The sequence below is a fragment of the Malaclemys terrapin genome, chromosome 7 (genome assembly GCF_027887155.1).
Source record: "Malaclemys terrapin pileata isolate rMalTer1 chromosome 7, rMalTer1.hap1, whole genome shotgun sequence".
Taxonomy (NCBI): domain Eukaryota; kingdom Metazoa; phylum Chordata; order Testudines; family Emydidae; genus Malaclemys; species Malaclemys terrapin.
The window spans coordinates 85,452,989-85,465,778 of record NC_071511.1 but is presented as its reverse complement, the minus strand read 5'-3'; the positions used below and the strand labels follow the sequence as shown (position 1 = coordinate 85,465,778).

The window sequence follows — 12,790 nt, the reverse complement described above, 5'->3', positions numbered from 1 at the left end:
AAGCTGTGCAGACCATTCTTGCTTAGAACATCTTATAACAAAGAGGAACATCTTGAGCAAGTGAACGTCAGGATCTGGGCTAAATATACCTGAGTGGTATAGTGGTATGAATGCTCTGGCAAATTTAGAACTGATTTCAGGCAGTGTGACAGAAAGGAGATTTTTTGATGAAGTTGGTATATATTTTTGAGCTTTCTGATTACGTTATCCTTATTTATAGTACAGAATATATTTAATTCTAAATAGACCATATTCAGCTCTTGTGCAAGGGTTAAAGTTCTACTGAAATCAGTAGATTTCCTTCTATTTTCTCTAGGTCTGAATTTTGCTCATGATCTTTGGCCCTGACTCATGTTTTTTGAATGCCTGGCGTTGGCAGTACTATAAATTCACAGAATATATTTAGTACTGCCAACTCCAGGCATTCAAAAACCATGAGTCAGGCCCAAAGATCATGAGTGTGGTTTAAAAATAATAAATGAAGTTATTTTTATTAGCATTCTGGTTTTTGAGCCTTTACGGGTCATGTTTTCAAATCTTTCTCCACAATCATGAGGGCTAGAAATTAATTCATTTAAAAAAAATGAAAAAAGAATCTCATATTGTCGCTGGGGACCCTTCCCTGACTGACTCCTCTTCCTGAGAAGTCAGGTTTATTTTAAAATGGGTCAGAACAGGATTTTGATAGGCGATGATATCAATATGCAGCCAAATGTATTACTGGTACATGATTCTGTTGAATTCCGTATAAACAGATTTTCAGTAGGACAATGATTTCCCAGATTTCTTTCTATAGCATCTGGTTCAGAATTAGCATTATCTTGCAGATTTAAGAATTCTGGGTGGGGGCGGGGGCTGTGCTGCAGAATACAGTTTAGTTTTACATAGCATCTTCCAGTCTCAAGGTGTCTTTAAAAAAAAAAAAAAAAAAAAAAAAAAGTTAGATACCTGGAGTTTAGTGACTGCATGGACAAACAGATAAACTATTTTGTGCCCAGCAACAGCTCAAACCCACAGGACATTAGATCCCTGTTGAGAGAGAGAATGTTGGATAGGGCACATCCCCATCTCTTCTGGAAAGTGCCATGGGATATTTCATATCCATTTCCACAGCCACTAGAGACAAGTAGCAGAGGCTTTGATTTGCTATCTCCCAATCTAAAGGATGACAAGTGAAGGCATCAGGCCTGTGACTGATGTAATTGCAAAGCACACAGTGGTTCAACCCTCAGAATGACATGACAGGATACAAAAAAAAAAGCACAAGGGGTAAGTGACGTTTTCCTTGGAACTGCTCTATGCATCCAATTTGATGCTTTTTCCCTCTGCAGGATGCTGGACTGTGCTTGAATGCATTCTGCCTGACAGTGGGGGTTTAAAGTCAAATTCAAACAGGTAGTCCCTTGGCCATTAGCCTTTTGGTGCTTGATATTGGAATTTGCCCACTGCTGCAAAGTCTGATGGTGATCTTTAGCATAAGCACCAGTTCTGCAATGTTCTAGGGCACGAGGCTAAAACTGGAAGGAGAAGTAACTTGCACCCGAAGGGGAAGCCATCTGTATTAATACAGAGGCCTCATTTTTGAATGTGGACATCGTTTTTAGGACACCACATTTTAGGGTTCAAATTGGCATTTAGGTGCATAAATAGGTTATTTACTGATGTGAGGTATTGGTCTGATCACTCATGTGAGATTTGGATTTCCTCTTTAGATACTTATGTTTTCAAATTAAAATAGTTTCTGTGTCAGAAGAGAGATGTCTCAGTCTCAGGATAGTAACAGAGTTTTCATGGTGTCACACAGGAAAAGGTTTCTCTCTGACACTTCAGCTCTCTAAAATAATTCACTGCTCAATTCTCTGCTTGTGGCAATAGCAGTTAAATCTCAGACTTCTGTTCTGTGTTTCCCTGAACTGGATTCTCGTATTTACTCCATCCAGGCCTTTTGTGTGTTTGCGCTGGGCAGTTCGCGGAATAGCACGCTGCAGAATTCCTCTTTCTAATGGCTCACTTCCTACTTTCACTGCTTGCGCAGTTTGGGACCTGGACCAGTAATCACAGATCATTGGGTGATAGTAAACCAGTCCAGCCAGTCAACCACAATGAGTTACTCCCAAGACGGTTCCAGCTCTTTTGTATCATAAGCTCCTCAGAAAGGGGTCTTTGTATTTTATTTCTCTGTAGAGCACCATGCACATCTCTGGTGCTGCAGAAATACTAACCATTACGCATGAATAAGTGAGCATCCAGAAAACATTCCAAAATACACTGATGTGGAGAAAGGGGCAAAACAGAAAATAGCTTGGGGGCCAAAAAGTATAGTAGCTACAGCATTTTCACATTAGGCTCAACTAGCCATGTGGGGCCTTATCCTGCCATTGATCCACAGACTGAAATCTCCATGAAATAAATGAGGGAGTTCTGTGTAAAAATAAATGGCTGGATATGGCTTCAGGTGTGGGGTTAGGGAATGCCGTCCAGGAGTTAGAATGGACATGATGGGATACTGACAGGAACACAGAGAAGGCGGAAAGTGCTGCTGTCCTATCTGTTGTTTTGGGAAGCAGGGCCGGCTCCAGGCACCAGCATAGCAAGCAGGTGCCTGGGGCGGCCAATGAACAGGGGGGTGGCACATCCTGCCATTCAGCGGCAATTGGGCAGCGGGGCCGTCACTCCCCCTCGGAGTGAAGGACCTGCCGCCAAATTGCCGTTGTAGAATGAAGCGGCGGTAGAGCTGCCGCTGATCGCCGCTTTTTTTCTTTTCTTTTTCTTTCTTTTCTTTTTTTTTTTTTTGCTGCTTGGGGCGGCAAAAACGCTAGAGCCGGCCCTGTTGGGAAGACCCATCTCCACATTCTTCACCAGGACTTTGCAACAACAGGCAAGACCACCCACAAATAATTTATCCCAGGTTTTATGTGCGTGCTGGGACATAGCTTTGAGAGGTTAGTTAGCACTGGGTGTAAAATCATGCAGTGAAAGCCAGCAGTTGTATATTGTGCCACAATAAAGCCTCAGGGCAAAATGCTCAGCTAATGTAGATTTATGTAGTCAACGGAACTATACTTAGATATACCAGCAGAGAATTTGGCCCAGCATGCTTTGTTTCATAACCCTAATTCTCTCAGTACGTGCGATGAGTGATTTTCGTTGAGTTCAGTGGGAGTTATTTGTAGTTTGCATGGAGAGTCTGGGCCTGAGGAGATTCCAGGAACCTAGGACACAAGTGTCCTGCAGATTACACAGTGTCCCAATGGCTATTACTGTGTAGAAGCTAGGGAATAAACCGCCCAGGGATTTAACTGGAGTTTGTTTCTTGCAGCCACATTATTTTGTCCAGGTTTTGACTGAAATGCAAATGTGTAAAACAAACACCTGTGCCTAGGAAAATACATAGAACAGGATAATAAGCAGGACATTATAGAGAACACTTACTTTCTTTCTCTTTGTTGGCACCAGGATGAAATGTGCAATTTGGAAATGCTTCTCTGGCTGTGGAATTAAAGAGAAGAATTGGTTAAATCTCCTGGGATTCAGTTCTCATCCAGTAATAAGTCAGATAGAAAATCCTACTTAAAAGTTAAACAAGGAATTTCATTTAACTTTGCTTCAATTGTCTTTCTTTTTGACAGAGAGAAAATCAGCTAGGGTTTAAAAATGGCAATGACAATTAGTTGTAGCTGCTATTTCTGACCTGCCCTCCATCTACTCCACCTACAGTGCAGAGAGAAGATGTGGTCTATAGGATTTATTGACATACATTTGGGATATGACAGTACAAATTGCTAGTTGCAGAGCTACCAATGTGTCACTTGCCACTAGCAACTAGCACTTCACATTTGCCACTAGTAATGTGTACAAGTGCAAGTTAAAATAATTGTACCAGGGATTCTCAAATGATTTTGCTGTGAGGCCTACATCTTAATGGAGGGATTGTCTAGTGGCAGCCAGTTTTCCTCTCAGTTGTGATCACATGGATCACTGCGCCCATTCTTGACCACCCAGATCTCTTAACCGCCCATTTGCAATTGCGTAACATCCCTGTGGCAATGATAGTAATTGTTTGCATGGAAAAGTAATACTGATATTTAGTTTTCTCTGAAAGCAGTTAAGGAAGTGATAAAGAGAACGAGCACCATGTACCCAGCCAGTTCTCTGCATACCTATAGCATAGTATTCCATGGACCACAGTTTGAGACTTGCTTTTTTTATGACAAGTTTCAGAGTTACAGCCGTGTTAGTCTGTATCCGCAAAAAGAAGAACAGGAGTACTTGTGGCACCTTAGAGACTAACAAATTTATTAGAGCATAAGCTTTCGTGGACTACAGCCCACTGCATCCGAAGAAGTGGGCTGTAGTCCACGAAAGCTTATGCTCTAATAAATTTGTTAGTCTCTAAGGTGCCACAAGTACTCCTGCTTTTTTTATGCTACACCACTCTCACTTCTGTTTGCTTTTAAACCCAAATTATGCTAGTTGCCAGGAATCACAGTAATTAAAGCAAACCGTTAACTAATTTTTCTTAAATCCAAAAAGAAATGATAAATCAATTATTACAATTTTAAAGATAGTGATGCTTTCTACCATTGGAATGTTAGGCCTTCTAGCTGTCCAGTAAGATACAGCTTTAATTTCTAGCTCTTGATGCTTGCAAGATATTGGACAATCAAACTGTCATTGGTCCAGGACTAAATATAACTTTTGCATCCAAAAACATTGTTTGACATTTCTCTGTCATTTTTGGCCTGAAAGTAAACTTTTTTTCCAAAAAGAGATTGCAGAAAATCAATGTAACTATGTAATTTTTATTTTTTATTATCTATGCTTGGGGGGAAAGTGTTTTCCAGCTGCTTATTTTTTTTTAAAAGTTATGATCTTTTTTTCCTTTTAACCCAGACCTATGACATCTGTTGCTCTTCCAGGCTTGGGCCCCACATAGTTTTGCAAATGCACTTTGATTCTGATTACACCACCCCCTGACCTTCCAGTCCTGAATGATAAATAAACTGAGCCTGTGCTCCTCAGTTCTGACCTACAGCACCATCTTTATGTATTGACTTTGGGCCCAGTCCAGTTCCCACTAAAGTCAGTGGGAGTCTTTCTACTGATTTCAATGAGAGTTGAAGTTATACAGGAATTTAGCTGCTATTTTTTCTTTGTAAAGGCCTCTCCCACACACATTCTGCACATGTTTCCCAGTTTCATCTACCTTTCTGTATGCGGAGTTCCATGAAGCCATGAGCCACTTGCTGGTAATTCTGTTTGCCATGTTCCTTTTTAGTCTCTACCACGTAACAGCAGTAATTGCCACTGTCCTGCAGAGTCAGATTCATCATGATGATATGAAATGTCCCATGGTGGTCCGAGGTGGTCTCCAGCCCATGGTGATTTGCTCGTTCTCCATGGAAGTACCTTTCTGTGACATTATGTGTCCCATGATGCTTCCCTGGCTCATGATGCAGGTCCCTTTCGGTTACATTGCGGATATGTTGCTTCTCAGAGCAGCTTTGGTCTCCGTTGCTGCTGAAGTACCAAATTTTGTAAAGTAAGTCATGCCGAGAAGCGAGTGGCCCAGAGAGCTTGCATGTCAAGGTAACATTCTGTCCTTCTGGGCAGACATAGAGTGAGTAAGGAGTGGTGATCATGAAAGCTGTTGTCTGTTCTACATGGAGAAAAGAAACACTAGGCAATTAATATGTAAGATAAATGACGAGGTGTTTGAGAATAACAACTCTTTGCGCTGCTTTGAAGATATAATTAAACAAACACCTGCAACAGCCCAGTGTAGTAGATAAGCACTATAACCATTTTACAGATGAGTAAACTGAAACACACAGAGGTTAGTTAAGCAATTCACACAAGGTTACACAGTGTGTCATTGCAGCTGATTTGAGATTAGAATCCAGGAGTCCTGATTCAGTCCTATGCTCTAACCACTAATTTAAGTGCATTAGATTGGGCAAACATTGCCTTTGGTCAGGCAAACACGCTATACAGGACATCACCAATGTTTGCAAATCCTCTTTCCCCTAAGAATTAGACCGGAGGTCTCACTGTGTATCTTGTCATTCCACTGTGCTGTAATCACTTTATATGAGTGACCAAACTATTCCACATTATAGCCTCCTTCATTCCATGTAGCTACTACTGTTCTTTGGTACAAACTATTACAGATGTTCTTTAAAAAAAAAAAAACCTCACAAGACAGATTTCACCAAGAGGAGCTAAAACTTTAAGGTATCTCCCGTGCTGGGTAACTCTACTCCATTTCTCTCTCTGTGTGTATGTATCCTTTATACATTTGGATAGGGGGGTAGGGAGAGAGAGAATTGGACAGGGTAAACTTATGCTATAATATACAAAAAGGCAGTATGTCTTGTGATGCAGAATTGTATAAGAAACCTTAAATCAGTAAATGTCAAATTCCTTTCACAGGAATTAGATCTGTGAATCAAAGACAGCAGACACCAATGGGTTTCTTTCTCATAGACAAGTGACTTTCTGATAATCCAATTAATGTTATACCTCTCAGATACTTAAATATTTTGCTACTATTTCACCCAAGCAGAGTCAAAAATCTTGTAATAATGCAACATGTTTAATACATGTTTTAAAAAACCATGATAGTGACATCTAACCTGTCCACTCTGGAGTTCGGATGCACTCAAAGGAAGTGTACTTTGAACAGACAGCACTTGGTTTGGACAGTTCGTATGTACAGGACCCATAAAATAATCCAGGTTTTTTTAGATGGTCCCAGTAAATAAAAGGAGGAGAAATCTCTTAGATCTTAGGGCTAGGTCCTGTTTCCATTTAAGTTGGTAGCAAAACTCCCATTCAATGGCTACAGGTTTGGTGAACACCAAAGTGTTAAAAATATGTAAAAAGTATGTAATTTTATGTAAATAATGTAGTGGAAAGGTTAGAAGTGTACCTTAACCTTATAAATAAGACTTATTTTCAGTAGGCAGTAGGCTTAATGTACTTGAACCATAACAAGTTATTATTTTTACTCCTGTCATGTAGCAAGGAACTTTTGCCTTCTTTTTGATTTGGGTTGCAGCAGTAGTGTTATGCAGGTCACTCACTTACTGGAACTAGGGCTGTGGGATGCAGTTCTGTGATATCTTAGCACTGTAAAATTTGCTGCAAGAGATGAAAGTGGATCAGCAGCCTCTGTGTTTGTGAGGGAAGGATGATGGGAGGGGGAGTACATGGTTCTCAAATGAGGAAATTTCACAATGCCTATGATTCAATTACAAATCCTCATCATTGGCATTATATTCAGTTCCTTCTTTCCCCACAACCCCCCCCCCCCCCCCCCGGGCTCTGTTAATGCCTGTTAAAAAAAAGAAATAGCAACAGTTTATCTCCCCACCCCCACCCCAAGATCAGACTGGTTTTTAACCCCACCCTGTTTATGCAAGACTGCTTGTGTTTTCCATTTTCTCTAAAGGCAGAGGTGGCACCGTCTGACACTCAAATTCCGTAATGGGAGAAGTTGTTCTCTGCGGAGTTTGGAAATCCCTCATCATTGTTTACTGAAAATTATGCTCAGAAGAGGCCCAGAAAAGGAACAGCAGGGAATGATTGTAGCTCCAAACTGAGGTGTATTAGCAGAGCTCTTTCTGGGGCTTGCAAGGTGATGAAAGTCAGGATTAAGGTATATGAGCAAAGTTGAGTGGGGACCCAGGACTGGAATACGTGGGGTGTTACAGGTCAGGTAGTGGTAAACTGGCAAATCTGTGAGGAACCATGACTGACATGGTGAGGCTGGGTACTGTAAGTTAATACTGCAGTGCATGTGCAAACGTGTGGAGGAAGACTGGAACGGTGCCCACCTAGGTTCTGCCTAACTGAGCCTCCAGCCAGCCCACTATCCCAGAAGCACTATTCCCAGGGGCTCCTTCAAAAACTGGAGAGAGAGAAAAGAGGATTTCTTTATTGTATTTTTGAAACTATTGATAAAGGGGGACCACTTGGTGAGGTGTCTCTGGGGTTTAATTTGTTACAGCTATGATGGTGTCAGGGCCGCCCGGGGTAGGGGGCAAGTGGGGCAATTTGTCCCAGGTCCCGGGCCCCGTGAGCCCTGGCCGAGAATCCCTTTCCTCACCCGACGGTGGTCTGGGTCTTCGGAGGCATTTCGGCGGCAGGGAGCCCTTCAGTGCTGCCGAAGACGCAGAGCGACTGAAGTGCCCCCTGCCGCCGAAATGCCGCCGCCACAGACTCGGATGCCGCCCGGTGAGTACAAGCTCCCCCGCTTTGCCCCAGGCCCCCTGAATCCTCTGGGCGGCCCTGGATGGTGTTGTGAGGACAAAATGTTCTCTCACTGCTGTTACATCCTGTTGTTCTGTTGGCTCCATCTTTATTTGCTTTGAGGTTTTTCATTTGATGTACTTCGCAAGAGCCAACGAAACACATTGCTTCAAACTACCACAAAAGTCTTTCAGGATTGAAACAGGCTCAAGTTCACTCGGTTTACATACTACCTAGCCACCCAGAAGACAGACAAACCTTGTTCAAATAGAGTTTGAAAATTATGTTCTAGACTAGGTCCCTACATTGACAAGAACTTAATTTCTAATGCAGAACTAATGTTAACCTATGCAGGGTCATGTGACTTTCTCAGCCAATAACAGACCTCCAGCTCAAATAGCAGAGTTGATCTTGGACAAATGGAAGTGAAAAATGTCCTTAAAGTCTTTCAATTTTTGTCCTTTACTTGTTGTATTTAGAACATTGTTGGACTCTGAACCTCCTGGTGCACCTGAATCATTTAAGTGTATTATTTACTTTTATTTTCATACTATTTTTTCTAAATTTCAGCTGACAGTGCAGGCAGTGGGGGAAATAAAGTTAGAGGGGCTCTGATACAGTGAAATTTCTGGTATCAGAGGGGTAGCCGTGTTAGTCTGAATCTGTAAAAAGCAACAGAGGGTCCTGTGGCACCTTTCAGACTAACAGAAGAACCTCACTTCTTCAGATGCATCTGAAGAAGTGAGGTTCTTACCCACGAAAGCTTATGCTCCCAATACTTCTGTTAGTCTTAAAGGTGCCACAGGACCCTCTGAAATTTCTGGGTGGGTCTCTGCGTGCCGATCTCAGTACCTTGGGCACTCTGGATATTTTTGTGCAAATGACGAAGAGTGGTTCTTAATCCTGATTCCATGAGGTCTGAGTACAAAAGGGGCCTCCAGGGAGAGAGGGGAAGGTAAGGTAGAAGTCTATTGGAGGAAACTGCACTTGCAACACCTTTGACAAGTGTCCCATGGGATTCTTTGTATTTCTTACCTCCGTAATGAGGTCCCCTGAAAATCAGAGGAGTCCCGCTCATCCCCACCAATTTTCCCCCTTTAAAGCTGGACCATCAAACTGTGAGGCCCCACATCAGAGGGACTCATGCCATGGCTTTCTCTCTTTGCACACAGTGGATTCAGCCATAATATCATGATTGAGTTTGCACTGAACAGCAGTTCCTAGAGGCTGAGAAATGGATGGCCACTCCACCTAGAAGAGTCAGCCCTGTGACAGAGCAGTCTGCATTGCCAGCATGTGGAATAGACTGGATGACGGTCTAGAAGGGATTTTCTATCTTTCTTTCCTATGAATCTGTGATCACAGTTGCGATCCTTGGTGTGGGAAGCTCTCACCTATAGACTGGGAAGCTGAGTCCAGCAGCTGGGCTTGTATCTCATATGGACATTGCATTACAGTACTACTGGAGTGCTGCACTGTTTGAGGTGCCATCCTGCAGATGAGGCAACATCTCGTCTGCCTTCTTTTAGTGGCTGCTGTCGAGGTGGACATTACAGATCTTTGTTGCTTATTACAGATCTTGTGGCATTTTATTTTAAGGAGTGAATGTTTGCCCCAGTGCCCTGCCCAATGGTCCCTTACTGAATAAGAAAAGTTATAATGTCCAAGGCTAGGTCTGAGCTATTGTTGAGCATGTTTAAGTTGCTGTTTTTGCCTATACAGTCACTGCAATGCTAGGATCTGCCTAACCACTTTGTGACACTTGTCTATGAGGAGAGCTAGGGAAGTCCACGTTGTGTGTGTGTGTGGGTTTTTTGGTTTGTATATTTTTAAATATTGAAAAGAAAGCACATACGTTTGCCTACTCTGCATCTTAAAACAGCTCTTGCTTCACCTACAGGATTTCATGGAACCCATTTACAGTGGAAAATAAACACAACCCACATATTTGGTAAGAGATCCTATGCCAACCGTCATGCGGGGCAGAAGTTACCATATATGTGAAGTGTTTGCCACTTTGGGGTGGTGGGTATAATAGGCCAGGGAAGGCAGAGCCATAGGCCGCTGGGCTGGAGCTGCTCAGGCTGGCCAGGGGCTAGGGCTGCTGCTCTGGCCAACCGGGCTGGGGCTGCTTGGGCCAGCTGGCCGGTGCAGCTGGGGTTGGCTGGCTGGCCCGGGACTGGGGCCAGCCCAGAGGTCCTCCGGTGGCAGGGGTGGGGTGGGGTGGCGAGGGGGCTCAGGGTTCCTGCCGTGGAGGGTGGGGCCTCATGCAGAAAGGGTGGGGCCGTGGGGCTAGCCTCTCCTAAGGGGGGGTTCACCCACGGCCCACAGTGTTTGGCTTTATGTATTTTCCTTCTGTTTTCTAAGCTCAAAGGGGAGTTCTTTAAAGCTATCTACTGGATTGTGTGATAAGACTGGGGGAGGGGAAAATGGCAGCTGGTAGCACTGGTACTCTTTGCATTCTTCCTGTACCAGTAGCACAAGGTGTAGTCTTTAGGAAACTCTATTGTAATTGGTGTTCTCTCCCCAAAATGATGTATGGCCTCGCTACTGAGGATAATTCCCTTTACAGTTCAACTGATTAACAAATGTCATCCACACTGTACAGATAAACAGTCTTTTATCATGCGTCTCTCTTCCCTATGGCATCAAAGGTTCATATATATTCAAACATCCAATCACTCTCCCCTTGTCTCTATTATAGCCCTCTATAAGTGTATATTTGATACCTTAATATTTCAAACAATCCTAAGTGACTGGTGGAACAATTCCTGCTTGCCTCCATCCATCTCATTGCCCTGATTGTTTTCCTGCCTGCCCCCCTCATTTGGAGTTAAAGGCCCCATGCAAACAGAAAGGACACAGCCTAGCACCTGAAAGTACATATACATCCACAGTTATATCCATCACACTGAACAGATTAGACAATGAAAAGGCACCAAAGGAGCCATTTCTCAATTTTTTTTCATATAAAAAGGTTTTTTATTGAAAATTGTCTTTTCTAAAATTAATTTTTCACAAAAAAGTTTGTGTTATAAAATATTCTATTTTCTCAATGTTTTAAATCAAATTTTAAATTAAAATAATTTTAAAATGTTTTTGTTTACCAAAACCCCAGTTTTCACTGAGAAAACACAGTTTTAGTAAACAAAGTATTCTGTAAAGATTTTGATTAAAATGTCAGTAAAAATCATGGACAATTTTCACAAAATGGAAAATTGGTCCATTTTTAATTTTATAACATGGAAATAATTTGGAAATTTCAACATTTTTTTTGATAAATCATTTTACTGTTTTTCAATCAGTTCTTGTTGACTGAATGAATAAAATATCTACAAATAGAAACTAGTCCCACCTTGGTGGCCTACCACTTATCAAACATCCTCCTTCTAAACTAAATTGTCTTGACATAAATTCATAGAGTCCAAGGCCAGAAAAGACTATTGTAATCATCTAGTCTGACCTCCTGTATAACACAGGCCATTTAACTTCTCCAAAATAATTCCTAGAACATATATTTTAGAAAAACATCCAATCTTGATTTAAAAATTGTCAGTGATGGAGAATCCACCATAACCCTTGGTAAATTGTTTCAAAAGTTAATTACTCTCACCATTAAAAATGTATGCCTTATTTCCAATCTGAATTTGTCTAGCTTCAGCTTCCAGCCATTGAATCTCGTTGTATCTTTTTCTGCTCGACTGAAGAGCACATTATTAAATAGTATTCCACATGTAGATTCTTATAGTCTGTAATCAAGTTACCCCTTAACCTTCTCTTTGTTAAACTAAATAGATTGAGCTCTTTGAGTCCATCACTATGAGGCATGTCTTCTAATCATTTAATCATTCTTGTGGCTCTTCTTTGAACCCTCTCCAGTTTATCAACATTGTCCTTTAACTGTGGGCACCAGAACTGGACACAGTATTCCCACAGCAGTTGCACCAGTGTCAAATTTAGAGATAAAATAACCTCTCTACCCTTACTCGAGATTCCCCTGTTTGTGAATCCAAGGATTGCATTAGTTCTTTGGGGCACAAAATAAAACTGGGATCTCTTGTTCATCTGATTATCCCCCACACAAATCATTTTCAGAGTCACTGCTTCCCAGGATAGAATCCCTATCCTGTAAGTATGGCCTGCATTCTTTGTTACTAGATGTATACATTTACATTTAGTCATATTAAAACACACATTGTTGGCTTGTACCCAGTTTACCAAGTGATCCAGATTGCTGTGGGTCAGTGACCTATCCTTTTCATTATTTACCACTCTCCCAATTTTTGTGTCATCTGCAAACTTTATCAGTGATGGTTTTATGTTTTCTTCCAGGTCATTGATAAAAATATTAAATAGTGTAGGGTCAAGAATCAATCCTGCAAACCCCTCTGGAAACACACCTAGTCAATGAGAATTCTCTGTTTGCAATTATATTTTGAGACCTATCAGTTAGCCAGTTTTTAATTCATCTAATGCAGGCCTGCACAACTCGTAAAGCGGCGAGGGCCATATTACTCCAAAGAAAACAGCTGAGGGC

At 41.8% G+C, this 12,790-nt stretch overlaps 2 protein-coding genes across 3 annotated transcripts in view; one reads left to right on the top strand and one right to left on the bottom strand.

Moving 5' to 3' along the window:
- Window positions 1-12,790, top strand: part of CDH23 (cadherin related 23) — a 516,293-nt gene that overhangs the window by 433,091 nt on the left and 70,412 nt on the right. The gene's annotated exons all lie outside the window — the stretch shown is intronic.
- VSIR (V-set immunoregulatory receptor) overlaps window positions 1-12,790 on the bottom strand; it is a 50,620-nt gene that overhangs the window by 24,821 nt on the left and 13,009 nt on the right. For both annotated transcript variants that reach the window (XM_054034017.1, XM_054034016.1), the window contains 2 exons: window positions 5,207-5,659; window positions 3,433-3,489 (listed from right to left, as the gene is read on the bottom strand). In XM_054034017.1, the coding sequence (XP_053889992.1) occupies window positions 3,433-3,489; window positions 5,207-5,659 (510 nt within the window). The remainder of the gene's footprint in view (window positions 1-3,432; window positions 3,490-5,206; window positions 5,660-12,790) is intronic.